We start from the raw sequence: 24,161 nt of genomic DNA on the forward strand, positions 1-24,161 counted from the left end.
AACGAGAATTCTCGACGGCCGTGATCCAGCAAGGCGTTGGATGACTGATGGAGAATGGTCACGCCATACATGGAGGGACAGCTACGTATTCCGTTCACTGCCTACACAACATTACTCCATGATGCAGCCATTATAGTATAAACACCGTGGCATTTACGTATCTGTAGTCTGCTGCCTAGTTTCTTTTCGAGCCAAAAGAGCATTATCAGAATCATGCAGCCTTGCCGATATTGCGGCAGCCCACCAGACACTCCCCTGTGCAAGCAGATCCCAGGCATTCAGGCAACAAGGCGTCAATCCAGGATGGAGGGATTCTCAACGCCTCGCCAACCTCATCAACTTCGCCTGTGATCCGTGAGGTCATCCCAACCTCAATCCTGATAGCTTTTCCTACCTTCTCCAACATTCCCCTCTACCGTCAAAATCCTATAACCATACCCTCTTCGTCCGACTGGTGTCCGCCTCCGCCGAAACCTCCTGAACACCCGACCAACACGGCTCTTACCCGTCCAAACGGTTAACTCCGCTCGCCCCACGCTCCATCGTCGCATTGCTGATTGCCTGCTACCGACTCATTGCTAGACGCGATCGACCAACAGGGACCTCTGGATACCGGAGATCAGTGACAAGCGCAAGACCGAGCAACCGTTCGAGATCTGTGAGCTGCAAAAGGTCGCGGGGATACCGTATAGGAGGAGGAACGCAAAATCAGCAAACTCGGGATTCCCAGCACCAGTCCCGCACACAACAACAACACCACACGCCGTAATCCACAATGTCCGGAGAAGCATGGCTGTATCTCCTCGCCGTGCTGATCAACGCGGTGAACCTGTTTTTGCAGGTCTTCTTCACGATCATGTACAGCGACTTGGAATGGTAGGTTCCCTCTCCGGTGATCGGACCCCGATGATAGTCGGGAACGATGGAGATAGCCAGAGCTAACCACGAACTGGATAGTGACTATATCAACCCGATCGACCTCTGCAACCGCTTGAACACGTACATCATCCCAGAGGCGGCCGTGCATGCGTTTTTGACGTTCTTGTTCGTGATCAATGGATACTGGCTTGCTATCATTCTGAACCTACCGCTACTAGCGTGGAACGCGAAGAAGTATGAATTCAGTGGAACGATCGATTGTCGGGGATGCACGACTGACTAGAAAATAGGATCTTTGAGAATTCGCACCTCCTCGACGCGACGGAGATCTTCCGGAAGTTGAACGTGCATAAGAAGGTATGAATCCCCCCTCTGGGCACGCTTGATCCCGTTGGAGCAGTGCTAACCTCGCCGCTAGGAATCGTTCATCAAACTGGGTTTCCACCTCGTCATGTTTTTCTTCTACCTCTACTCCATGATCGTGGCTCTAATCCGCGACGAGTCCCATTAACCGTCTCGCCCACAATGAACATCTAGAACCTAGAAACCCTCGAAAACCGTGGTCCATCGCGTGGGCGAACTCCGCAGCATGGCGCAGGTGGACGAGACGACGTGGTGGCGGAATGGATGGGAGCGAGATAGAGGATTGGAGGACATGAGATGGGATGAATCCTGTATAGATGGGGAAGGGAAAGGGGACGGGCGGATTTCATCAGACTTTGATTTTTCTATAGCGGGCGATAAGCGACCGTGAGGATTTTGGTAACTCTCTACGTTTCCGTCGCGGATGTCCATAATGGCTTATCTGACCAACACCGTTTTTTGGTTCCATGCGGTCGTTCGTGTCGGATGTGTGGCTGATTTGTTTGGTGATGTTGAGTTACGGGACAAGGGAAGATCCAGAGATTTGTAACAGGTATGTTATCTTGATGAAGAGCTGGTTCCAGTGTCTCAACAAGCGATTCTACCGGTCTCAACTTATAGAATCGTCCCCAGATTAACATGCACCGCCTTCTTATTCGTATACGCATCCAACCCCGCCTCCCCCAGTTCCCTCCCCACCCCGCTCATCTTCACCCCCCCAAACGGCACATGAATATCCGAATCATTGCTCGAATTAATCCACACCATCCCCGCCTCGATCCTTCTCGCCACCCGATGCCCGCGCGTGATGTCCCGCGTGAACACCGCGCTCCCCAACCCGTACGTCGTATCGTTCGCCCGCTCCAACGCCTCCTCCTCCGTCTTAAACGACGAAATCACCACGAACGGCCCGAATATCTCGTCGCGGTAGATCTTCATGTCGTCCGTGACGTTGGTGAAGACGGTCGGTTCGATAAAGAACCCCTTGCCCGCGCCCACGTTCTTGTGTGCCGTGCCACCCGCCACAAGCGTCGCGCCCTCGGACTTGCCCGTCTCGATGTACGAGAGGATGCGGTCGTATTGCGCCCGGGTGACCTGCGGCCCCTGGAACGTGTCGTCGGCGAAAGGATCGCCCACCTTGCTCGTTGTCTTCACTTGCGCCTTGAATGTCTCGACGAATTTCTCATACACGCCCTCCTGCACGAGCACGCGCGACGTGGCGGTGCAGATCTGCCCCATGTTGCTCATGATGCCGATGTGGGCCCACTTGACGGCCTGGTCGAGGTCGGCGTCGTCAAAGACGAGGAGGGGGGATTTGCCGCCGGTTTCGAGGGTGATGTTCTTGAGGTTGATGGCGGCAGTTTTCATGATTTCGCGGCCCGTGGCAGTCGAGCCGGTGAAGGCGATCTTGTCAATGCCGAGATGGGAGGCGATTGCGTGGCCGGCGACGCGGCCGTGGCCGTTGAGGATGTTGACGACGCCTGGGGGGAATCCAGCTTCTTTGACAAGGTTGGCGAAGTAGAGGATGGACAAAGGAGTCTGTTCGGCGGCCTTCAGGACCACCGTGTTTCCGCAACATAAGGCAGGGCCAAGTTTCCACGCTGCCATGGCCAAAGGATAGTTCCATCTGCACTGAGGTCAGTATTCGACAAGGCATATAGAGGTAGAGTTCTATACGGGATGATCTGTCCACACACGCCCAGCGGCTCCCTTATCGTATATGCCAGCTTCGCCGGAGAAGTGTCAATCACCTGGCCATGCACCTTATCCGCCCATCCAGCATAGTACTTGAAGCACCCAATCACCTCACCCAGATCCTCATCTCTCGCAACAGTGTACGGTTTGCCTATCCAGCGTCAGCATCACGGCCCATTCTCACCCATCAATCCAGTAAACGAGAAGCATGTACCATTATCCCACGTCTCAATCGTGGCCAGCGTCTCCTTATGCTCTTCAATCAAGCTCGCCAGCTTAAACATCAGGTCTGCCCGATCCGTCGTCGACATATCCCGCCATGACGGATCCTTGAACGCCTTCCTTGCCGCGGCGACCGCATCATCGACGTCTTCCGGGTCGGCAGCATAGACCGAGACGATCTCACTCTCGTCGCTAAGGAACGCGTCAGTAATGAATCTCGAACGTAGTTTGCATGCTGAAGCATCGCTTCGAGTGAGATCGCGGCTGCATGCCCGGATGGTGCTTACGTTGGGTTGATGGACGCGAACTTCTCGCCTTTCTTCGACCTGACCCATTCGTTGTTGATGAACAGGCCGATTGGCTGGGTGTATTTGACGCCGTTCGGCGCCGTCAGCTCGACTGCGAGATCTGACATTCTGGTAGAGGCGAAGGTTCGGAAAGCGGGGGGATAAATAATTACAGAAGGGACACGGAAGGATGGTAGCTTGAGCGGTCGCAATGGCGTTCGGAAGAGAGACGAGACAACGCGGTTCATTTCATGGATGGAGGGGAAGGAATACCGGACGTTCTGTGGCTCTTATAATTACGGTAGTTATCAGAGTCTTGCTCTACTGCTATCCTACCCCACAATCCGGTCGTGGCGATTGCTACCTCTGCTACGCTGCCTGCGCTACCTACCGTAGAGGATAAGAGAGGAGAAGATAGCGCGATTGAGTTAGGTGTGTGGATGGATGTAATAGCAGGAGTGGTGATCCGATGGTGGGAGAGCTCCAGGCTGGGATAGACTTACCTGTTTGGTGGTAGTTTTACTTGGGATCTGGCAGGAGTTTGGCACGAGGAGGGGCCGGTGCAATCCACGATAAGGCGGCGCCATCGAAATCCATTGAAGTTTATCTAGTTATGGAATTTGACTATGGAATTCAATGGTAATGGTCATCCATATACGATGAACTGAACGTGCAGCCAGCATTTTGGCCATCCTATTCACAACAGCTCTTCATGACTACCACGATCTAGGTCGTCTGAAACTTGCCTTATTAGAAACAATAGCCCATGATCCACGCACGCTACTCGACCAGAATGTATGTGTCATCATCCCGACCCAAGTCCAATCCCAAAGACCTGGTACATGATGCATTTCCAGAAGACCCCTCATTCCGTCTCCCTCAACCCAGTCCAGTCTCGACTCTTGAGTCCTGCAGCAGGTGGGTGACATGGGAGAGCAGACAAGGGCCACTCCTCCAAGTCTCTAATACTATCTGGGGGTCATAGAGGCTATCGTATGTAGCCTTTAAGTTACTGAGCCAGCTGAGATGGCAATGCCGAATACATTATGAACGTAGCTTATCCTCGGAGGGTTCTTGCGAAAGTATCGTCTCTCGGACACATTTCGTTTGTCTGGGCAGGCATTGGCAGCAGAGCAGCAGAGTAGCAGCACACTCACTGTTCAATCAACTCGCCTGAAAGGACATTCCTTGTCGTCGCGACGATCTGATGAACTGTCCATCCAAACTCCGATACAGGCATGGAAAGGCATGATTCCCTTGACAAATTCGATAGGATTCTGCGTCTGATGTTGAGGATGGTGGGGGTTTCTGACCGATGGCGGGGCAGAATTTCTCATCTGATGGGAGGGGTGTCATAGCGCATGGAATTCTTGCGCGGGATCGCACCACCACAGTGAGGGCTAAGGTAGACAGTAGACACCACCAGACTGCTCTGAAAGCCAATTCTCTCACCATAAACAACCGGATCGCATTCGGAAAAAACCACTAAACGAGCAAAGTTGAGCACGCCATCGCACGTCCATCCAAAGAGCTCAAGTTGAATGTAAGTTGTCCACTATATAGACGCTCTTTTCCTTCCCAGTCCTTTCAGTTCCCTTCTGTCCTCTTTCAACTCCCTTGTCACTTTTAATTGAACTTTCATTGGGTTTCCTGCCTTACTTACCTGTAACCATTGTGCATTCCAGCCAGCTCTTTGATACCCCACCACCCATTTAGTCTCTAGGTGTGTTCCCACCCTCTTTCCGGATCCTTCCACCCACCAACTTCCCGCCAGTAACCTTTACTTGAAAAACCATTCTCTGACTTGAAATCCGTCCGTCCAGATCATCTCCATCCATCATCATGTCCACCGAATCCCGCGCCACTCCCCTCCGCCTGGGCAGCATCGCCCCCAACTTCCAAGCCGAGACTACCACCGGCCCAATCGATTTCCATGAATTCATCGGTGACAACTGGGTGGTGCTGTTCTCGCATCCGGAGGACTACACACCCGTCTGCACGACGGAGCTGGGCGCGTTCGCCAAGCTGGAGCCGGAGTTCACCAAGCGCGGCGTCAAGATGATCGGGCTGTCGGCGAACACCGTCGAGAGCCACGGGGGGTGGATCAAGGATATCGATGAGGTGACGGGGAGCAAGGTGGCGTTCCCGATCATTGGGGATAAGCAGAGGCAGGTGGCGTTCCTCTATGATATGTAAGTGATTTCCTCGAGACTGTTTGCATCACCAATCCCGACCACCTGGCTCTTGGAAGCGCATCGAACCCGGTTCAATTTCTTTGAATCGGTCGTTCAGCCGTCTCACTACAAACCCACCCAACACCAGCTGACCCAACACTCCCCCCCAACCAGGCTGGACCACCAAGACGCTACCAACGTCGACAGCAAAGGCATTGCTTTCACCATCCGCAGCGTCTTCATCATCGACCCTAAGAAGACGATCCGCCTGATCCTCTCGTACCCGGCCTCCACCGGCCGCAACTCCGCCGAGGTGCTCCGCGTCATCGACTCGCTGCAGACCGGCGACAAGAACAAGATCACCACTCCGATCAACTGGATCCCCGGCGACGACGTCATCGTCCACCCGGCCGTCAAGACCGAGGACGCGAAGCAGATCTGGCCCGAGATTCGCATCGTGAAGCCGTATTTGCGGTTCACCCCGTTGCCGAAGGATAAGACTAGCGCGGCTTAAAGGGTTGATGCGCGGGTGTGGACGAGCTGGGACAGTTCAGTCGACAGATGTGAGGAGAGACGGAGCTAGTGGTAGCTCGAGGTCGATGAGCGGCATCCGGTGCGTGATAGCATAGACCGGATGAAGCATAGGACGAGGGTGATGTTTTGGCTCGCGTCGGGCTCTTATATGGTGATTTGGCATCAGCTGCCAGTTTCAAACCCAATAAACCACAGAATTCAGAAGTTCCAATACTCTACCGTGTCACTGGGCCCTGTAGTGATGTGCTTCATCCGAGACCGCTTACAGGATTCGATTTGAATTCTTCTGGTGTTTCCAGTCTTTCATTTGGTGGTTGCATGAGTGGCCAGACAACCGCCGTTAAGACAGTGTTTGGGGATATAAGTCAATGCTCCTATTACTATTCCATATTTCTTACCACTTACCCATCACGGCTAGCGTTCCCAGCACACACACTTCGCTGTCGTTTTACACGTGCCATCAACCTGGCCGCCTCGCCAATCACCTCCCAATTGACAAATTCCCTCGAACAACATCCACATCCGGCTCCCGGCTCCGTCAGTCACGCATTTCTCCACGACCGCTTCACACGTCCAACCACCCCGTACCCCAACGATCTCCCATCCCCGACCCTCGCACGCCCATGGCGGAACCCGACATCGGACGGCTGCGTGCAAAGATACCGAGGATGCGGCACAGGCGTAGGGGTGCCGGGAAGGGTGTAATCAAGCGCATAGTCGGACGGACGTCATGACAATATCGGATTCTATATACTCCGTACTATGGTATGGGTGAGGATGCATACTCGGGATGATCAGGATGGGATAGAGTTGGGGTGGAAGTCACGGGCTTGCGGGTTCATGTGAGAGGGGGAGGGATGGGGGGCGATTCGGGGCTTGGGGAGGTAATTTAAATGCAATTCTGGTCAACCAATTGAAGGGAATTCAAAGGTTTTTCAGTAATTCGGGCGAGTGGGAGGAGATGTTCTGCGGACAGGCCAATCACTGCAGACATTAATATTGATACTCTATTTCTTCCATATAGTCTGCGTCGTGGTGTCAGCGATTGACCGCCGATTTGGTGAGTGAGCAGAATCCAATGCCTAATGTGGCTGTGTGGCGCCGATCCAGGCCTCAGGCAACTAGGCCCCAACGCCCACTACGCGCCAGCCCGTGCCTGACATCCGCAGACCGCAACCCTTCAAGCATGTCTGTCGTTCACCTCGCCGAAACTAAAGCACCTCACCTCACGCTTCCAATATTCATCCCATCATCCACATCATCCATCGACCTCCTCTCCCAATCCATCATCAACCACCATCCATTCCACCCTCCCATCCACTCTAATCGCCGCCTCTCCGCCCGTCGCACGCCCTCCCGTTTCTAAGGTCCTTGATCTGCGTTCGGTAAGTCACGTCTTCAATTCGTCGGGCTGGCGGGAGCTCGACCCCCGTTCCCCGCGCCCTGGGAAACATCTGAGGTGTGGTGTGCTCTTTGCTATTGTGACCTATGTGTGCTCTCGTCGGCGGAGGTGCCGCCGGGCTTCCCGATTCTTTGTTCCACATGAGTTATATCCCCCTTCCCCTGGTCTTGTTGCGTGTCTGTATTCGGGGTATTTGCATTTGCCATTGAGACACTCGTCAGGCCTCATCCCTGGTTTTTCGCGGACGAGGGTTTTTGTTTTTTAATGGTTTCAAGTCTTGCTTTTCATGTCCCTACGCGCGAGTTGGTTCCGGCGAACTGCTACATCGGCGGTTGGTGGACGGTGATTCGATGCCGTTTGTCGACACCGTACGGACGGTTCCTTTATGGTCGAGATTGCAGACGAAGCTGAAGATCTGCGCTTGTTCCTGACGGTGCGGAGTTGAAGGGGGACGCGACATTGGGTTTGCCTGTGAATATTTCTTGTCTCTTGGAGATATCCTTTTCCGAGTCACCACTTTCATATTTCAATCGTGCGATTTCTCCGCTTCATATAGGGTCACCGTACAACCACATGCTTTTTCTTGTGTCCGTCAATTCCTGTGCTGACAGACATTGCTCCTCCAGGCGCTCTCGTTTCTCCGCCGCTCGGTACATCTGCTGTGCTCTTCAGGGATCCATTCGCTCCAAATCCCTCCGTACCTGTGAAGCGTCCTTGAGCCTTCACAGACAAACCTCGACAGAACCCTCGCTGTGACCCGGGGAAGTCTCCTGACTGATTGTATTCCCTCGCACCACCAAGGCGCTCTTCCCTTCTTTTTGGAACTTTCGGAATACCTTTTAATCTTAAACCTATTCCCACCTCACCGACCCTAGCAACTTCTTGTCCATCTCCGACCAGCTGCACGAGGCACGTTCCGATCGTTATTCCGCAGTATGTGCCGTCCTTAGCCGGTGAACATATCTCCACTCACGCATCTACCGATACGACTCCGCGACGCTTTTCTGAATTTCTGGTTATCCCATGTTCTAGCTTTTCCAACCCTTCCGACTCCGCACCCCGCAACGCATCATTCCCTTACGACTCCGCTAGACGGTCCCGGCATGTTGAGATAGTTATTCAGTCCTGGGCTCAACCTGCGTGCGTGCTACGCGAACGTCTGCACCGTCGTCTTGCGTATCCATTCGCGAGCCGGCTTCACGAGTCGAGGAGGCCCGCAGATCGAAGGAGATGAGGATGTCGCGCCAGACTCCAGGTGGGAGCCGGTCCAACACGATGGATTCCGAGGTCTCGGCTCCTTCTCCTGCACAACTGTATTCCGATCAGTTCCGTAGTGGATCCACCGCCTTTATATCCAGCCAGAATAGCAGCCAGACCAGTTTGCCGCGGAATGCGCAAGATGAGCCACCCTACCCATTGTCACGCCAGCAGTCGGCAGCATCTCAGACTGGTCCGTCTCCGGCATTGCCACCGACAGCAGGGCTAGGAACCACCACTAATACGGGGCTGACGGGATTGGTGTGTAATGTTTACCGAACGACTGGCAAGGAACCTCGACCGTTGGTTGGCGCAACCACCACGGTATTAGGGGATAAGCTATATGTGTTTGGAGGACGACGACTTTCTCGGACACGACCGCATCTTACGAACGACATGTACGAACTGGATTTGATCAAGAGACATTGGACGAGATTGGACTGCCAAGGCGATATCCCGCCTCCACGATATTTTCATAGCATTTGTCCGTTGGGCGACACGAAGCTTGTTTGTTATGGCGGCATGTCCCCTTCTGTTTTGCCCTCGGGGCAGCCGACCATACCCAACCAACCTCCTACGCCGGGTGAGCCGCAGCCCGAAGTGGTGGTCATGTCCGACATTCACATCTTCGACGTCACGACAAGATCCTGGATGCAGATCCCTGCCACGGACGCGCCACAGGGCCGATACGCTCATTGCGCCTCGATCTTGCCGTCCTCTGCGGCTTTTACGTCCGCGAATGCACCGTTGTCAGCGATTCACCACAACCCGTCGTCGAATAGCCCCAATCAAGGGCAGATCGGGGTGGCGCTAGACGGAACGGGTGGGGCGGAGATGATCGTCGTAGGGGGACAAGACAGTGCGAATCATTATATCGAGCAAATCAGCGTGTTTAATCTTCGAAGTTTGAAGTGGACGTCGACGATGGGCATTGAGAAGAGTTGGGGCTCATATCGGAGTGTCGTGGCTCCTGTTAATGGAGAGCTGGCGGGGAAGATTGGTGTCAAAATGAGGAAAGATAGCGAGCCGTTACCTGCGGAGAACTCGAAGCTGTCGGATGCGGTGGGCACCAGCGGATCGGCGATGCTGATCTATTCTAACTACAATTTCCTGGATGTCAGATTGGAACTGCAGCTCCGATTGCCCGATGGAAGTCTCGTTGAACGACCGATGCAAGGGGCCTATTCCCCTCCCGGACTTCGATTCCCGAACGGCGGGGTCATCGATAACTACTTCGTGGTTAGCGGCACCTTCTTGACGTCCTCGAAGCAGGAATATGCTTTATGGGCATTGGATCTTCTCACGCTGCAATGGAGCCGAATCGACGCCGGAGGGAGCATTTTCTCGAACGGAAGCTGGAACCGTGGCGTGCTATGGAATCGACGGAATACCTTCGTGATCCTTGGCAATCGCAAACGAAACATGGTCGAGGATTATAACCACCGGCGAATGAACTTCAGCAACTTGTGTATGGTGGAACTCGAAGCATTTGGGTTGTACGATAACCCTCGGAGGACGAAGCCGACATCGGAATATGTGTCGGTGAGCTCTCCTTCGAGGTCGCTGAAGTTGGGGCCGAATACCGCAGGAGGACGGCAGCTGTCGAAGGAGGCGGAGAGGTTGGGACAGATGGCACTCGGCATGGGCGAGCTTGCAGACATGGACTTCCTTGCCATCAATGGTGAACGGATACCGGCCAACTCCCACCTTGTCGCTCGACGGTGGGGCAATTACTTCAACCATCTGCTACGAGACGGCATCAACGTCGACGACAAAAACGACACGGCCACACTCCGCGCCAATTCCATCACCAATCCGTCCCGCAACTCCTCCATCACCATAACCCCCTCCGTCCGAACCGTCTATTCCTCTGCCACCACCCTCACCAACAACGACGGCGCCTCCATAACCACCACCCTCGGCCCGCATTCCCCCCCCTCCCACTCCGACCGCACCCCCCACCTCACCGACCCCCCGGATCCCCGACACCCCAACCCCTCCCTCCGCCCCCGCGCCCTCTACCTCCCCCACACCGTCCCCACCGTCCACGCCCTCCTCCACTACCTCTACACCTCCTCCCTCCCGCCCCCCAACTCCCCCCTCTGCACTCCTCAAATCCTCTGCTCCCTCCTCCAGCTCGCCCGCCCCTACCGTGTCGACGGCCTCCTCGAAACTGTCGTCCATCGCCTCCACGCCGTCCTCGACGCCCGCAACACCGCCGCCATCTTCAACGCCGCCGCCATGGCCGCGGGGGGTGGCGACGGAGTTGCGTTCCTTGCGCCGAACGGAGGCGTCGTTGGTGGACCCGGCGCGATCTCGAGGTCCGGCAGCTTGGATCCGACCGCGGAGGTGTTGGAGACAGGGGCGGACAAGCGCGAGCGCGCGGCGCCGGGTAACGGGCTCGGACAGCGGAGTCGCAGCGGCAGCGCGAGCGCGAGCGTAACGGCGAACCGGCTGGCGAGCCTACGATTGGATGCGGAAGGCCGGGAGCGGGAGCGTGATGGGAACGTGAACGGACGGGCGGACGACGAGGGGAGCAGCGCGGGGGCGAGCACGGCGAGCGCGAGCGAGGTCGGGAGTTTGAGCGGGGTGGAGGAGGGGGAAGCGGGGGAGGTGTGGCGGGGGGAGTTCAGTGCGGTGGTGGGGTTGCAGAAAAGGGGATTGAGGGGGTTGTTGGAGGGGAAGAGGATTCGGGAGCACGGTGGGGGGAGGAGGGAGATGGGGTTGGGGATTGCGTAAGGAGGTAATCGACGGTTGTTTTGTGGTGGTATCATAGGTAGTGTTTAGTGAATGATGCGATGCGATGGGTCGGTATGGAAAAGGACGGAAACAGTACAGTATGGTATATGCTATGGACTATGTTTATAAAAATTGCTGCTCGGCTGGTCATGCATGGATGGTTTAAAAATTGTCTATTTCGCGCTCGTTACCGCTCGCCCGGTACAGAAGCCATATCCTTCTCAGCACTAGACGAATCAAAACGGCATTTTGGGTAAATTGGTCCTCTTCTCTCCAATTGCTCACCCTCTCGCATTCATCCTTGATACTGGTATGCGGACTCCCCATGATCCATGGTTCCGGCTTCCACGCGGATGGGTAAGGTACGCCACCGATCCAGGCCCGCGGAACGGCGATGGTGGTTGTCAGGGTTGGACCGAAGAATTTGGAGATCCCGTCGGGGCTGATTGATGGATTCTGGGTCTCGCGGACTTTCAGGAAAGGATGACATCTCCTCTACACTGCAGCCATCAATATTAATGCTCTTGTAATTACATCTGCCGGATCTGGATGCATAGCACGTGTAGTAGGAACGGAGGAACCAAGGCAATCAGGCAGCAAGGCGGTGAGGCAGCCATGTAGTGGCAGTTCAATGGTGCCGGGGCCATGTTTACTCATTTCCCCTTTTGACGCTTTCTCCATAGCTCTTTCCTTGCCGGCTCTGCCACCAGATCAACCAACATTGTCCTTCGACTGTCTCTCTCCTCTACATCTTTATTCTGCTTCTCTTTGGAGTGTCTCTACTCCAAGTCGTCCTGCAAGACCACTGTCTGTCCACCGTTTTACCATTGTGAGTACCGATTCCATCCACTGCAACCCTCTGCCCAATCGTCGTGTGTCGTGCCCCCATGTCTTGGTCAAACGTCCGCCGCAAGCGAGCCAGTCATCGTCCACCTCGGCCACCTGCATTCGCGTCGTTTAACACCTTGTCCACTGTCCAGGCCCTGGACTGGACCCCCTGGAGACGCCTTCAATATCAATAAACCGTTCCTGTAATACAACTCAGAATCCGTGGACCCTCACTCTGTCACTCCCCTTTTAGATCCGCTGGTGTTGCTGCGTTTCCCAAACACGACACGTTGCTCTCTTGCAATTGGAGTTTCCCACCCATCCTGAGCGAGCCATCTTTCTCACTCGTCGTCGGTGTCTCTATCCCTTTTCGTCGTTTCCTACCACCGTCCCGGCTATCCCTCTCATCCTCCATCCACAGCACCCGGACGCTAACCCCCTTCTCAACCACCGCAGCCATGTCCAACCCTCGAACCAACCCCTCCGCCGGCGTCAAATCCCTCCGCGCCATGTTCGAAAACGCCGATCCCAGCCCGTCGTCGCCCGCCGCCGAGCCCCGCGGCCGCTCGCCCGCCGCCAGCAGCGTGACCAGCGACCGCAGCTCGCGCCCGATTTCGAAAGTGCGCACGTCATTCGTCAGCGTGCAGCCGAGCGGGCAGCAGGTGCGGACCCCGAGCGCGTCGAATATGGAGAGTTCACTGTCGCGGCGTCGGGAGAGCTTCAGTGCCGATGGTCAGGAGGTGAAGGAGGAGGTGAAGAAGGTGGTGAGCGGGGAGTTAAGGACGAGTGTGGGAAGTGCAGGGATTCAGGAGGCGATACCGGAGCAGCCGCTGGAGACGCCAGGGGAAGGGGAGGAGAAAGTGTTTGGGGGGAGGGTGGAGGGCAAGGCGTTGGTTGGGGAATTAAGTGAGAAGCTGCAGGGGTTTCATATATCGGGCAAGAAGGAGGAGAAGCCGAAGGCGGCGGTGGAAGACGAGATGGCGGACAAGCCCGAGGATCCGAAAAAGGAGAATCTTGCCTCTGGTAGTGCAGCGCCTTCGCCGTCGAAAGAACTGACACCACTGTCGGACACGACGAACACTGGAAAATCTATGGTGCCGGAGAGTCCGCTTCAGGAGAATCCAGTACAAAAGTCTATAGTGCAAGTTCCTGCCGTCCACGAGCAGAGAGTGCAAGAGCCTACTGTCCAACAACAGATGGTGAAAGAGCCGACCGTCCAAGAGCGGACTGTGCAAGAGCCTAAAGGGCAGGATGCCATACCAACGGATATCAGTCAATCCGAACCCGTCGAGGCCTCGAAACCAGCGACCAACGGTACACCAGAACCTACGGATGCGCCAAAGACACCAGTCTCTAAGAAGACGAATGGAACACCTTCCACGAAACCGGTCGCTAAACCTCAGGAATCGAAACGGCAACCTCGTGTGGAGCCGAAACCCGTCGCGAAGCCCCTTGTAAAACCCAATGGACAAGCAAAGGGGCCGATGTCAAAAGCTTCGGCGACTGCATCCGTGCACCCACCAGCCCCAACAAAGTCAATCACCAAGCCGTCCAAGCCCAGCGCTTCCACTTCCACTCCCAATCCTACAAAACCAACATCCACCTCCGGCCCATCCAACCCCATCCAGCCCCCACGCTCCCCCGCCCCAAAATCCTCCCGCGCCTCCCTCCGCGCTTCCACCACATCCACCTCCACCACCAGCACCCTCCACCCCCCATCCACCGGCTTCGTCAAACCTCGCCCCAAGTCCCCCACCCGACCCATCACCCTCCCCGCACACCTAGTCGCCCCAACCACCAGCTCCTCCGCCAAGCTCCGCGACTCCACCGCCTCCGCCACTACTACCGCCACCAGCAAACCCCTCTCTCGCAAACCCTCCACCCTCACCCGCGACCGCGTCGCCGCCCTTCCCAAACAACAACCCCACAGCAGCTTTGGCCCCGCCCCCCGCCGGGTCTCCTCCCGCGCCAGCCTCGGCGGCGCATCGACTGCGGGCAGCGTTAGCGGCGATCGGCATACGAAGACGGCGCCGGACGAGGGGTTCTTGGCGCGGATGATGCGGCCGACGCAGAGTAGTTCGTCGAAGGCGAGGGAGGAGCTTGGGGGTGCGAGCGCCGGGGCGGGAGCCGGTGGGAGAAGGGGTGGGAGGGCCGGGGCGAGTGGGAGGGAGGGGAAGGTGAATGGGGTGAAGGGGGTTGGGGCGAGGAAACCGGTGGAGAGTGCGGAGGGGCAGAGTGTGGTTGAGGAGACGGTGGGGGAGGTGCCGGAGAGTGCGGTGGGAGATGTATCGATGGAATCCGGGGTGACGACAGATGAGGTGCCAGTCGAAGAAGTGGAAGAGGTTCTCGTGGCACCATCGGCTCAGTGAATTGATCTCAGCCTGAATATCGACAATATCAGAATAGCATAGCACGGCGTTGCCAACATCCGATTTTTGATATTTCGGCATCACAGCGTCCCTCCTCCCTAGTTAGTTCAATTACCGATTTTATGTAGGCTATGTATACCCATGATATCTTCGGGTCGAAAGAATTCCGCTCCGGCCTAATTACTCACGAACCGTGAATAGTTGTTGTACGCGGTGAGATTGGTATGACTCCTATCCTGCAACTTGTCGACGTCTCGTGGAGATATCCTGGGATAAATTCGGAGGATCGTTCCGTTACTCAGCATTCCCCTACATCTCACCCCCGAAATCAAGCTCGCCAACCTTTCGGTAGGGCGTGCATGACTGCGTCCTGCAGATCGCCAACACCACCTTTCCCAATCCCATCTCCATCACGAAAATGCCCCTCTGCCGCAATTCAATCCAGCAGTCACGGCATCACCGATCGCCCACCGCCATCCGGCTTCCCGTTCCCCCTCCCCGCGGTCCGTTTCGCCGTGCTATCTCCAGTTTCTCCACCGTGAAAGAGTAGTGTCGGCGCGGGTCCGCTCGACACCCAATCAGCACGACGGATGGGGATCGAGACGTTTCGGTGCCGACGATCGGCAGTGGGGACTCCACTTGGGTGACTGGTCAGTTGCTTGATAAAATCGAGGTCGGTCGTGTTCTTGCACATTGCATCTAGCTACGGTTTTACTCGTTTCTGGTCTTTGCGGAATTGTTGGGGGAGAGTATTAATTAGTCGCTGTTGTCGTTCAATGCGGGTTGATTGATTGCTGTGCGATACCTTGGTCGATCGCCTTGCTGCTCTCGAAGCCATGATCGAGCCGACGGAGAAATTCGGTCGAGGATCCGGGGATAATGCGGGAATAAACCCCCCTGGTTCGGCCATCAAAGATGTTGGCATGTCGGACGAGAAGAAGTTGGACGATGGCATCGCGTCAATCAAAGAAGAGCAAGGCACCCAAGACAACGGATCGGAGCAACCGATCGTATACCACTACCTCACCTTCGAGACCGATCTCCCCTTTCCACATCAACCCACCCCATCTCACGATGCACCCCCTCCCCCCAACCTCGCCCCCTTCGTCTCCCCCTTCCTATGGTCCCCCTCCCGCAAATACATCATCCTCACCATGTCCTGCCTCGCCACCGGCCTCGCCGCCTTCAACGCCTCCTCCTATAGCCCCGCCCTGACCCAACTGACCGCCGAGTGGTCCATCAGCCCGGTCGCCGCCTACGTCGGGCTGACCGTCTTCACCGCGGGCTTCGGCATCGCGCCGATGGTGCTCGCGCCCTTCTCGGAGATCAACGGGCGCAAACCCGTGTTCGTCGCGTCGGGTGTGCTGTTTGTTGCGAGTCAGATCTGGTGCGGGCGAACGGGGTCATTCGGGGGGATGTTAGCTGCGCGGTTCCTGGCGGGGGTGGGGGGGTCGACGTTCTCGACGATGGTGGGGGGAGTGGTGAGTGATATCTATCATGCAGAGGAGCGGAATACGGGGATGTCGTTGTTTTCGGGGGCGGCGTTGTTTGGGACAGGGTTCGGGCCGGTGGTGGGCGGTTGGATTGCGGAGAATACGACCTGGAGGTGGATTTTCTATGTACAGGCGATTGTGGATGGGGCGGTGATTATCGGGGTTATCATTGTGTTTAAGGAGACGAGGGGGAGTGTGTTGTTGAGCCGGAAGGCGGCGGCGTTGAATAAGTGGTATGCTGCGAGAGAAGGCGTTGGGCTCTACTACGTTTCGATGCCGTCCAACTCCGAACCTTCGATACGAATCCCACAGCGCATTCGATGGAAGGTCAAATCTGACGAAGAGCGCACCTCTATCCTCAAGATGATCTCCATCTCCCTCTACCGCCCCTTCCACCTCCTCACCACCGAACCAGTCGTCTTCTTCTTCGCCCTCTGGGTCGCCTTCGCCTGGGCGGTCCTCTACCTCACGCTCGCCGCCATCCCCCTCGTCTTCGCCACGAACCACGGCTTCTCCGTCGCCCAATGTGGCGCCGTCTTTACTTCCATGTGCGTCGGCTCTATCCTCTGCACGGTCCTTAGCATATATCAAGAAAAGCTCGCCAAGCGCTACGGGAAGATGCTCAACACACCCGAAGGCCGCCTCTATTTCAGCTGCGTCGAGTCAGCCCTCCTCCCCATCGGTCTGTTCATGTTTGGCTGGACCTCCTTCGCCTCCATCCACTGGATTGTCCCCACCATTGCCATCGGCCTCGCCACCATGGGCATCTTCTCGATCTACCTCGCCGTGTTCAACTACCTCGCTGACACGTATCATCGGTACGCCAGCTCGGCGATCGCGGCGCAGAGTTTCTGTCGGAATATGCTAGGCGGCGCGTTCCCACTGATCACGGCGCAGATGTATAAGAAGCTGACGTACGGCGGCGCGTCGAGCTTCCTGGGCGGGTTCGCGGCGTTGTTGACGATCGTGCCATGGGTGCTCGTGTTTTGGGGTCCGAACATCCGAGCGAGGAGTAAGTTTGCGAGCGAGATTATGGAACATGCTTCGGCTTGAGATCTGCATAAAGAGGTTGGATTAGTTGAATACATCATATTTTTAATATATTTATTTTGATCGTTCCCTTGGTCCATCATCTTCCGTCATACACCGGGTTAGGCTTTTGCTTCTTTGATCTTGACTGTCAGCAACCCCACTTTGATACATGAAGGGCGCATATATGGGAAGGTCTGGGGTGTCGCACCGATTTGTCCCCGTTGTTGACCGACCAACTTTTCTTGCCTTGCCTTTTCTGCCTAGTCCCAATACAGTTAGTGCCACTATTCCCACACTTCAATATGGACCATGACATATATCTCGATGCGTCCTTGCTTTTCTTCTCCTTCCACAACCACTGACCAGTGTGCCCAAAGCAGGCTTTGAGCTACGCTGGTCCTTAGGCAAGATCTCATGCCAACTTCAACGTTACCGCTCTAAAATCCATTGCCAGTGCTCAACCTGCTATACCAGATGGAGTACTGATCTCTTGTCTACTGATCGTGTGAAGCTCAAACTTTGGGACCACGCCTAGTCCTTTCAACCCCTCTCATCGTGCCCCTGGCACTCCACTGTCCTCTGGTGAAGGGAACTACCCTCATCTCATCTTTTTTATTTGTCGTTCCGTCTTGTGTCCAATCCTTACATAGAAGGGCCCTTTGGCAGCCAAAAACTGCAATGGTAATGATATTTTTTAAACCTGCCGGCATGACACCCGCATTGCCTTCAGTCTATCATGCCTATCCGCTATCTTCTTAGCCTACAGCCTGCCTCATGCGATCTCTGGAGGAAGAGAGCGTGCTTCATCGATGTGGCTGTCAGGAACTGAACTTGAACCACGGCAGGCAAACGACTCCCTGCTCAAGCATATAAATACTTCTCCCTACGTCTATGCCTCTACTTTCTTTCCTTCTTCTACGTCCAGTGCTTCAGAAGACAGCCGTGCCTGACAACACGAGTGGAACCTCGTGCTATCGCCAGCGAGGAAGTTCGCTTAGGAATCGTATTCCGCAATACCCGTGTCCAAAGCCTTCTGAAGCGAACTACTCGCAGTGCAACTGCAAATGGCAAGGAAACCTTTGGAAACATCGGCTTGACACTAATATCTCACTACCTTCGGTCCATTATGCTTATGCTACACCTTTTCATTCATTGGCCCACCTTCCGCGGGCATTGAAGGGAGCTGGATTTCTGCTATGTTCTATCTATTATACTGCCTGTTTGCTACTTGAAAACAGGAATGTGGGAGACTCGAGTCGCAGCACACGCTTAAAGAAACCCCTTGCCGTGCCCCTATCTCTAGATCTTGTCATTGTTCTCGATCTTTCCTGTGAGCTATCTTCAGGGAGGCAGCTTGCAGCAGGCACCCTCGTCATACCACCACAAAAGTAGTCATTAGAATCCATGATAGCCTCGTCCAAGGGCTTTACTGCCAAACCTGTTGTGATCTGGCTGCTATGATGATACATGTTTGAAACCACATGCCACTGATATCTCGCTACATTGAGTCCGTTCTACACATGTTTTCATTCACTGCTTCAACTTTGTGTGGGTAGTGAAGGAATAGGGTGCCCTCTATGGATACGGGTCAGTTAACGCATTCCCATTTCATTCCCTGACATAATTACTTAGATTTCACTCTGTGTGGAAAGAGGCCCGAGCACTTGCGCGCATCCTCGCGCGAGCATAAATCGCACTTCTTCCCACTCATTATCTCTTCTCTCTTTCCTTCTTCTTCATCCCACGAGAAAGGAACCACGACATACGGTGGGGTGGAGAGTCATGTTTGAACCACTGCCGTCCCTGTGTGAATACTCGTACTATCACCAGCTCGGAAGCAAGTCATGGCGATTCTATTTCGAACCAAAACTTCCACTGAGGGGGGACTCTGTGGCGTCAAATGAGAACGTTCAATCGCTTAACCGGGTATTTGAGCAGCAAATCTGCGAATATAATCCCTTGACGGGGTTTTTTGGGCTACAAATCTCCAGCTGCAAAGAGGTGGTGAAGTTTTTGAGAAGAAGGGGATGGCACCGATATATTCACTGTGTTTGATCTGTCGTCCTTACTGTTTCTTTTCTTTTCCTGCTTACACCTTGTGTGGGCGTTGAGGGAAGAGATCGTTGGCTACCTGTTATCACATCCCTAGATTCCCGTTGTACTTGCTACACACTACATTTTTCCTAGCGTGGAAATGAATCACACGTGAAATGAATCATGGCGTCTACTTAAAGCACTTTTTTCCACTTCTTCCCTCTCTCCTCTTTCTTTCTTCATATTCCCGCAGGCTAGGACGCGATCCTCAGCTCGGGGAGCCGGCCAGTTGGAACCACAGAGGGACCCCGGCCCGAATGTCCTCGTGGTTATCACCAGCTAGGAATTTCATAGCCGGGGAAAACCAATCGTCCAATTTCTGAACAGGGAGTCTTGTGGCTTCTAGTGCCCCCGAGGGCGAAATGTCTTCCTCGCGGTATGGAACCTCCGACGGTGATAAAAATCTTTGAAGCCAAGGACATGACACATATACTCTCACTATCTTCAGTCGTTGTCCCTACAATATCTTTTCACTCTCTGGTCTGCCTTGTATGGGCATCGAGGGAAGAGAGTCTCACTACCACCATCGGCTGCTAGACACCGTTCCGTTGACTGACTGATTGTAGCTTTAGTGGTCTCAAACATCCACAGCCCGTGATTGTCTCCCAAGCTTGCAAAGTTGTTCTTCTCGCCCTATCCTCCACTTTGTTGTCTTCTTCTACCTCACGAGAAGTCTGGCCCTTGTTGGATATCAACCATCCTCTCTAGAGGTTGGGAGTCAGGCGACATCCCAATACGGCTAGTATCGTATGAAGTCACCTCCTATTCCTCCGGTTCTCCCATACTCCTAGATAGATCAATCACGTATTCATACTTCTACAGCCCTCAGCTTCATTGTCGATGAGCTACACAACATGGATGCTCTCATCCGTAGTACAAGCGAGGACCCCCCTGACCGTGGTAGCTTTATCCACTTTCTAAGGTCATTTTGGCAGCCAAACCAAGAGCGAGCACATTCAGTTCCTGAGCCAGGTATTTTGGAAGGCAATAGAAACCTTGCAAGCGGTGATCAAATTTTGAAACCCACGGCATGACACTGATATCTTCCCTGACTTCAGTCGGCCGTCCTTACAATCTATACTTTTCAGTCTATAGTCCGCCTTGTGTGAGCTTCGGAGGAAGGGAGCAGTACCGAGATAGCGGGAATCGGTTCGCTGATGCCAGTTGTTTTGATTGAGTGCAGTGCCTACGTGCTTGTTGTCACAGAATATCTGTATTTCTTGGCGTTTCCCCACGGCTTCATTCCGTATTCAATTCTATACCCCTATTCTTTCCCTTTATAGGGAATAGATCACCATTGTAAACCATATAAAGTAGCTGCAGGAACAGCCTGTTTTCGTACGGTTCCTGTTGGAAAGGCCTGGCGGAAGTTTGTGTTTCCAGAATAGTCTGGCATACCTTTGTACTAAGAAGAAAGAACACGGCAGTGTTAGGAACGCCTTTAAGACCGTGGTTACTCTGTATTCTAATCTTGCTTTTCTATAGCTATCTCAATCTAAATGAGTTTGGTTCGGAGAAGCTTATGGTCCGTTAGTTCAACAGTTCCTGCTCTTCAGGATCAAGATCAATCTATCTACGCTCTTTTGGAATCTAACGGTGTTTTCCCACTGTGTCGCTGCATTAATCACCTGATTGAGCGAAACCGCTATTTATCTCACACTTGTCTGCGTAGAGAAAGTCATATCACGTGAGTGTTGCCCATCTTGCGCACACATCCACTTTTCTCAATGTCTACAGCTCTGCTTCTTCTCCTTCTCCTTCTTCTCCATCTACATCTACCCCAAGGAAGTTGGCCCGGGTGCCTATCCCTAATACCAGAGGGACACTCTCATGGAGTATCACCAGCGAGCAAGCCCTGACCAGATGTAACCTTGTCCAACCCCTGAGAATGGGCTTTGAGCCACCAGAAGCGCTCTGGAACGGTGACGAAAAATTTTGTAACCAGCGGCATGACACTGATCCCTTCAATGCCTTCACTCCGTCGTGCCCACTATTTATTTTCAGCCTACAGCCAGCCTTGTGTAGGATTTGGAAGGGAGTGCCCCCTTCCGCATGCCTATCATCAGTGGATGGGTATCCCGTTCTTTGAGCGCGTTGTCGTAGAACTGTGGGAAACAATTATCATGGTGTATGTGTGGAAGCGCTCAGCATCAAACCCATCTTCCATTTTCTCTTCGCTTCTTTTCCTCTTCCTGTATCATCATAACCGGTCCGTCGTTTGGCGACCATGTGGGACACCCTCGTTTTGACACCAACTAGGAAGCCTCGTTTGGATGCACTGTCCAATGCCTCGATTGGAATTCTGCAATTGAAACAATGTGCAAATGGTGGCACAACTTTGGCATGGCATGACGGTGATACTGCACTATTTTCAGTTCGTCGTGCCCAAATCTTTTCATTCACAGTTCACCTTGTGTGGGCATTGGAGGAAGAGATTATCTCTGGAAAGTTTGAGGTTGGTCCTTTACGGGAAGATTGATTGCCGTTCACTTTTGACCGTTAAAAGTCATCTTTCCCTCCATCCAGCTTCGCCACGAAATCACCAATATCGATGGCTCTACCGGTGTGAGTTCCATGTTCCATCCCACACTGGATGTTACATAGCCATTCCTTTGTCCTACCACCACCTGTGGACATTCCTTCACTTCAACAAAACTCTCCACCGCGCCCATCACTCTTTCTGGGACAGGAATGAGCACTATCTACTTATCCCCTATCAATGGCTGGTTTTCCAATGGAACGGCTTCCTCAGGAGTGAGTACGGCCTTGGTTATCGTTCGTGCCATTTGTCATCGTACTGATATTCCATAGAGTCGCTGACCCTCTCACATTCAAGCGCCTCTCCAGGGTCATATTTGGAGAAACTCAATGTTTCCTCTGGGATTTCGAACGTTATGTGGACACAGCATTCCGACTGAACACCGACCAGTCGCTGAACGAGATGCTCGTTATCTCATCTCCTACCATCGATCCTATCGAGCGCTCTCCTACCCCCCTGACTGTGACATCTCCTCGTTCACTGCCAATTACATCCCCCGTTCCCCCGTCGATCACGCCTCCACGAACGATCACTCCTTCGATCATAGATCCGGCCGAGCACATGCCCGAGCGACGAGACCGAAAACATCCGAGTCTTCGAAAGTCGATCAAGAAACTGTTTAGCTTTCGAAGGAAAGATCGTCGACTCTCCAACCCTTTCTTCTAGTCCGAAGATCCATGTTCTTGCTGCGAATGTTGGGCATCCGTAGCAGGAACGTTGGGTCGAGTCTCGGCAGGAAGATGGACACGGCCCAGGAAATCTTTATCTCAAGCTGAAAGATTTTATGGCGCCGTTCGTCATCATGTTGGTATGGCCCAGCATCATATGCAGGTTCCGCAGTACTGATGATTCGAAATTAGGTGAAGAGGGAGGTGGTTTCTGCGACGGCGTCTGGGCTCTTGATTCACTACCATCCTTTGAACTGCAGAGCTCTCTGTGATGGGCAACTGAACATCAATTTCACTAAGGGGATGTTCGCTTTGACGCTCGATTGAAGCGCTTTCGTGTATATATCATTCGGAAGAATAAAGATCCCTCAACCCATTGCATCAACTATAACGTTTCTAATTGATTCAATGTCAGCATCCGTAGTAGAATTGCTAAATTTTCTTTATTAGTTAGTTCATGCCGTTAAACTCTGCCACTTGGCCATCATTCCGTAATCCAATTCATACATTCTGGTCTTCATTGCCCATCTCTCTCGTATATAGCTGTTTTGAAAGCAACCGCATATCGTAACCTTATATAGCCAAGAATATTCCGTTTAATAGATGTCGAATAGGGAAACCAGTGTTGAATTCCAGAACTCTACTGTCTCTCTACCAGCATCATTCATTTAAGGAGTTGAGGGCTCGCGGAGGAATCGATCCACAATTGGCCACAATTCACACTTTCAGAAGACATAGGAGGTCATGTGAAAGGTATCTCTAGTGTTATGTCTGCATGTGTGGCTGCAATAGAATTCACCATCACTTGTTGACCTTCCAGTTTGTTCACACCCCCTTTTCTTCCTCTCCTCAACTTCTTCTCATAAACAACACACATCAAACTAGAATGTCTTCATCAAGCATCACCAACACTACCACCCTTGCTGAAGAAGACTCGTTTGCCTTCGGACAACCTCAATCATGGGCCGAGAAAACCCAGAAACGCGCTTACAGACTCATAAGGGGATGAGGAGGATGAGGGGGAGATGCTCATCGAGGAGGAGTGGGAGAAGGAGTTGGTAGAGGAGGAAGAGGAAGGGGAAGAGGAAGAAGAACCTGGGGCTGGCCACCCTTTCGAATCATATCCTCAGGGCCAAGGTAAGCAGCAGCCCATTATCAAATAGACAGGATAACAGTCTTGCTTGTCGATTGGCAGGCCTCGAGGAGCAGGTTGATGCCTTCGCGGTGGAGCTGGATACTGCGTTCCAGGGGCCATTTACCGGAGTGGAAGGTTTCTCCGCGGCGTGTCAAAGCCAGGGAGAGGGGGTGTCAGAGATTGTTCAAATCGGCAAGCGCCGATCCACGCGGTTCTCCGGTCTGTGAAAACTGAGAGCCACCATCAAGCAGGTCTTTACGATCCGCCGTGGTTCCTAAATACGCTGATAGTCTTGCCTGGTACTCTGATATGGGTGAGTAGTGGTGGGGGGGGAAGAAGGGAAAGGAACATAGTTGTTTGTCGAAGTCGAAACACATTGCGGATGCTGAGAGGCGGATCATCTGTTGTAGTTGCTCGTGAGCTAGCTTCAAACCGGGGGGGGGGGGGGGGG

The 24,161-nt window shown here is 53.8% G+C and overlaps 10 protein-coding genes across 10 annotated transcripts; 8 read left to right on the forward strand and 2 right to left on the reverse strand.

Moving 5' to 3' along the window:
* Positions 1-775: 775 nt before the first annotated feature.
* On the forward strand, positions 776-1,390 carry P152DRAFT_386756 (ER-derived vesicles protein-like protein ERV14; the record flags this gene model as incomplete). Its single annotated transcript, XM_033675849.1, has 4 exons — positions 776-876; positions 958-1,113; positions 1,170-1,236; positions 1,298-1,390. The coding sequence occupies 4 exons, from the start codon at positions 776-778 to the stop codon at positions 1,388-1,390; spliced, it is 417 nt and encodes a 138-aa protein (XP_033538498.1).
* Positions 1,391-1,857: 467 nt separating this feature from the next.
* On the reverse strand, positions 1,858-3,574 carry P152DRAFT_469388 (retinal dehydrogenase 2; the record flags this gene model as incomplete). The annotated part of the gene is made up of 4 exons (XM_033680896.1): positions 1,858-2,869; positions 2,920-3,088; positions 3,152-3,351; positions 3,447-3,574. 4 exons carry the CDS (start codon positions 3,572-3,574, stop codon positions 1,858-1,860), a joined length of 1,509 nt encoding a protein of 502 aa, XP_033538499.1.
* Positions 3,575-4,520: 946 nt separating this feature from the next.
* Positions 4,521-5,159, reverse strand: P152DRAFT_3003 (uncharacterized protein). The gene is made up of 2 exons (XM_033675082.1): positions 5,120-5,159; positions 4,521-4,989 (listed from the first exon to the last, which is right to left on the reverse strand). The coding sequence occupies exon 2, from the start codon at positions 4,899-4,901 to the stop codon at positions 4,611-4,613; it is 291 nt and encodes a 96-aa protein (XP_033538500.1). The 5' UTR covers positions 4,902-4,989; positions 5,120-5,159; the 3' UTR covers positions 4,521-4,610.
* Positions 4,897-6,303, forward strand: P152DRAFT_2777 (thioredoxin-like protein). The gene is made up of 3 exons (XM_033674900.1): positions 4,897-4,989; positions 5,270-5,638; positions 5,795-6,303. Exons 2-3 carry the CDS (start codon positions 5,289-5,291, stop codon positions 6,132-6,134), a joined length of 690 nt encoding a protein of 229 aa, XP_033538501.1. The 5' UTR covers positions 4,897-4,989; positions 5,270-5,288; the 3' UTR covers positions 6,135-6,303.
* A 2,528-nt stretch (positions 6,304-8,831) lies between these two features.
* Positions 8,832-12,235, forward strand: P152DRAFT_463235 (galactose oxidase; the record flags this gene model as incomplete). The annotated part of the gene is made up of 3 exons (XM_033680486.1): positions 8,832-11,067; positions 11,296-11,514; positions 12,180-12,235. 3 exons carry the CDS (start codon positions 8,832-8,834, stop codon positions 12,233-12,235), a joined length of 2,511 nt encoding a protein of 836 aa, XP_033538502.1.
* Positions 12,236-12,675: 440 nt separating this feature from the next.
* P152DRAFT_3029 (uncharacterized protein) lies at positions 12,676-14,861 on the forward strand. The gene has a single exon (XM_033675097.1). The coding sequence runs from the start codon at positions 12,839-12,841 to the stop codon at positions 14,747-14,749; it is 1,911 nt and encodes a 636-aa protein (XP_033538503.1). The 5' UTR covers positions 12,676-12,838; the 3' UTR covers positions 14,750-14,861.
* Positions 14,862-15,438, forward strand: P152DRAFT_3036 (uncharacterized protein). The gene has a single exon (XM_033675106.1). The coding sequence runs from the start codon at positions 14,974-14,976 to the stop codon at positions 15,289-15,291; it is 318 nt and encodes a 105-aa protein (XP_033538504.1). The 5' UTR covers positions 14,862-14,973; the 3' UTR covers positions 15,292-15,438.
* Positions 15,439-16,210: 772 nt separating this feature from the next.
* On the forward strand, positions 16,211-17,607 carry P152DRAFT_453483 (MFS general substrate transporter). Its single transcript, XM_033678379.1, has one exon. The coding sequence runs from the start codon at positions 16,270-16,272 to the stop codon at positions 17,293-17,295; it is 1,026 nt and encodes a 341-aa protein (XP_033538505.1). The 5' UTR covers positions 16,211-16,269; the 3' UTR covers positions 17,296-17,607.
* Positions 17,608-17,877: 270 nt separating this feature from the next.
* On the forward strand, positions 17,878-18,787 carry P152DRAFT_3025 (uncharacterized protein). Its single transcript, XM_033675094.1, has one exon. The coding sequence runs from the start codon at positions 18,166-18,168 to the stop codon at positions 18,664-18,666; it is 501 nt and encodes a 166-aa protein (XP_033538506.1). The 5' UTR covers positions 17,878-18,165; the 3' UTR covers positions 18,667-18,787.
* A 2,808-nt stretch (positions 18,788-21,595) lies between these two features.
* Positions 21,596-22,573, forward strand: P152DRAFT_445050 (uncharacterized protein; the record flags this gene model as incomplete). The annotated part of the gene is made up of 4 exons (XM_033677829.1): positions 21,596-21,823; positions 21,895-21,933; positions 21,973-22,122; positions 22,205-22,573. 4 exons carry the CDS (start codon positions 21,596-21,598, stop codon positions 22,571-22,573), a joined length of 786 nt encoding a protein of 261 aa, XP_033538507.1.
* Positions 22,574-24,161: the final 1,588 nt, after the last annotated feature.

Source organism: Eremomyces bilateralis, assembly GCF_010015585.1.
Source record: "Eremomyces bilateralis CBS 781.70 unplaced genomic scaffold P152scaffold_1, whole genome shotgun sequence".
In the NCBI taxonomy this organism is placed as follows: Eukaryota; Fungi; Ascomycota; class Dothideomycetes; order Eremomycetales; family Eremomycetaceae; genus Eremomyces; species Eremomyces bilateralis.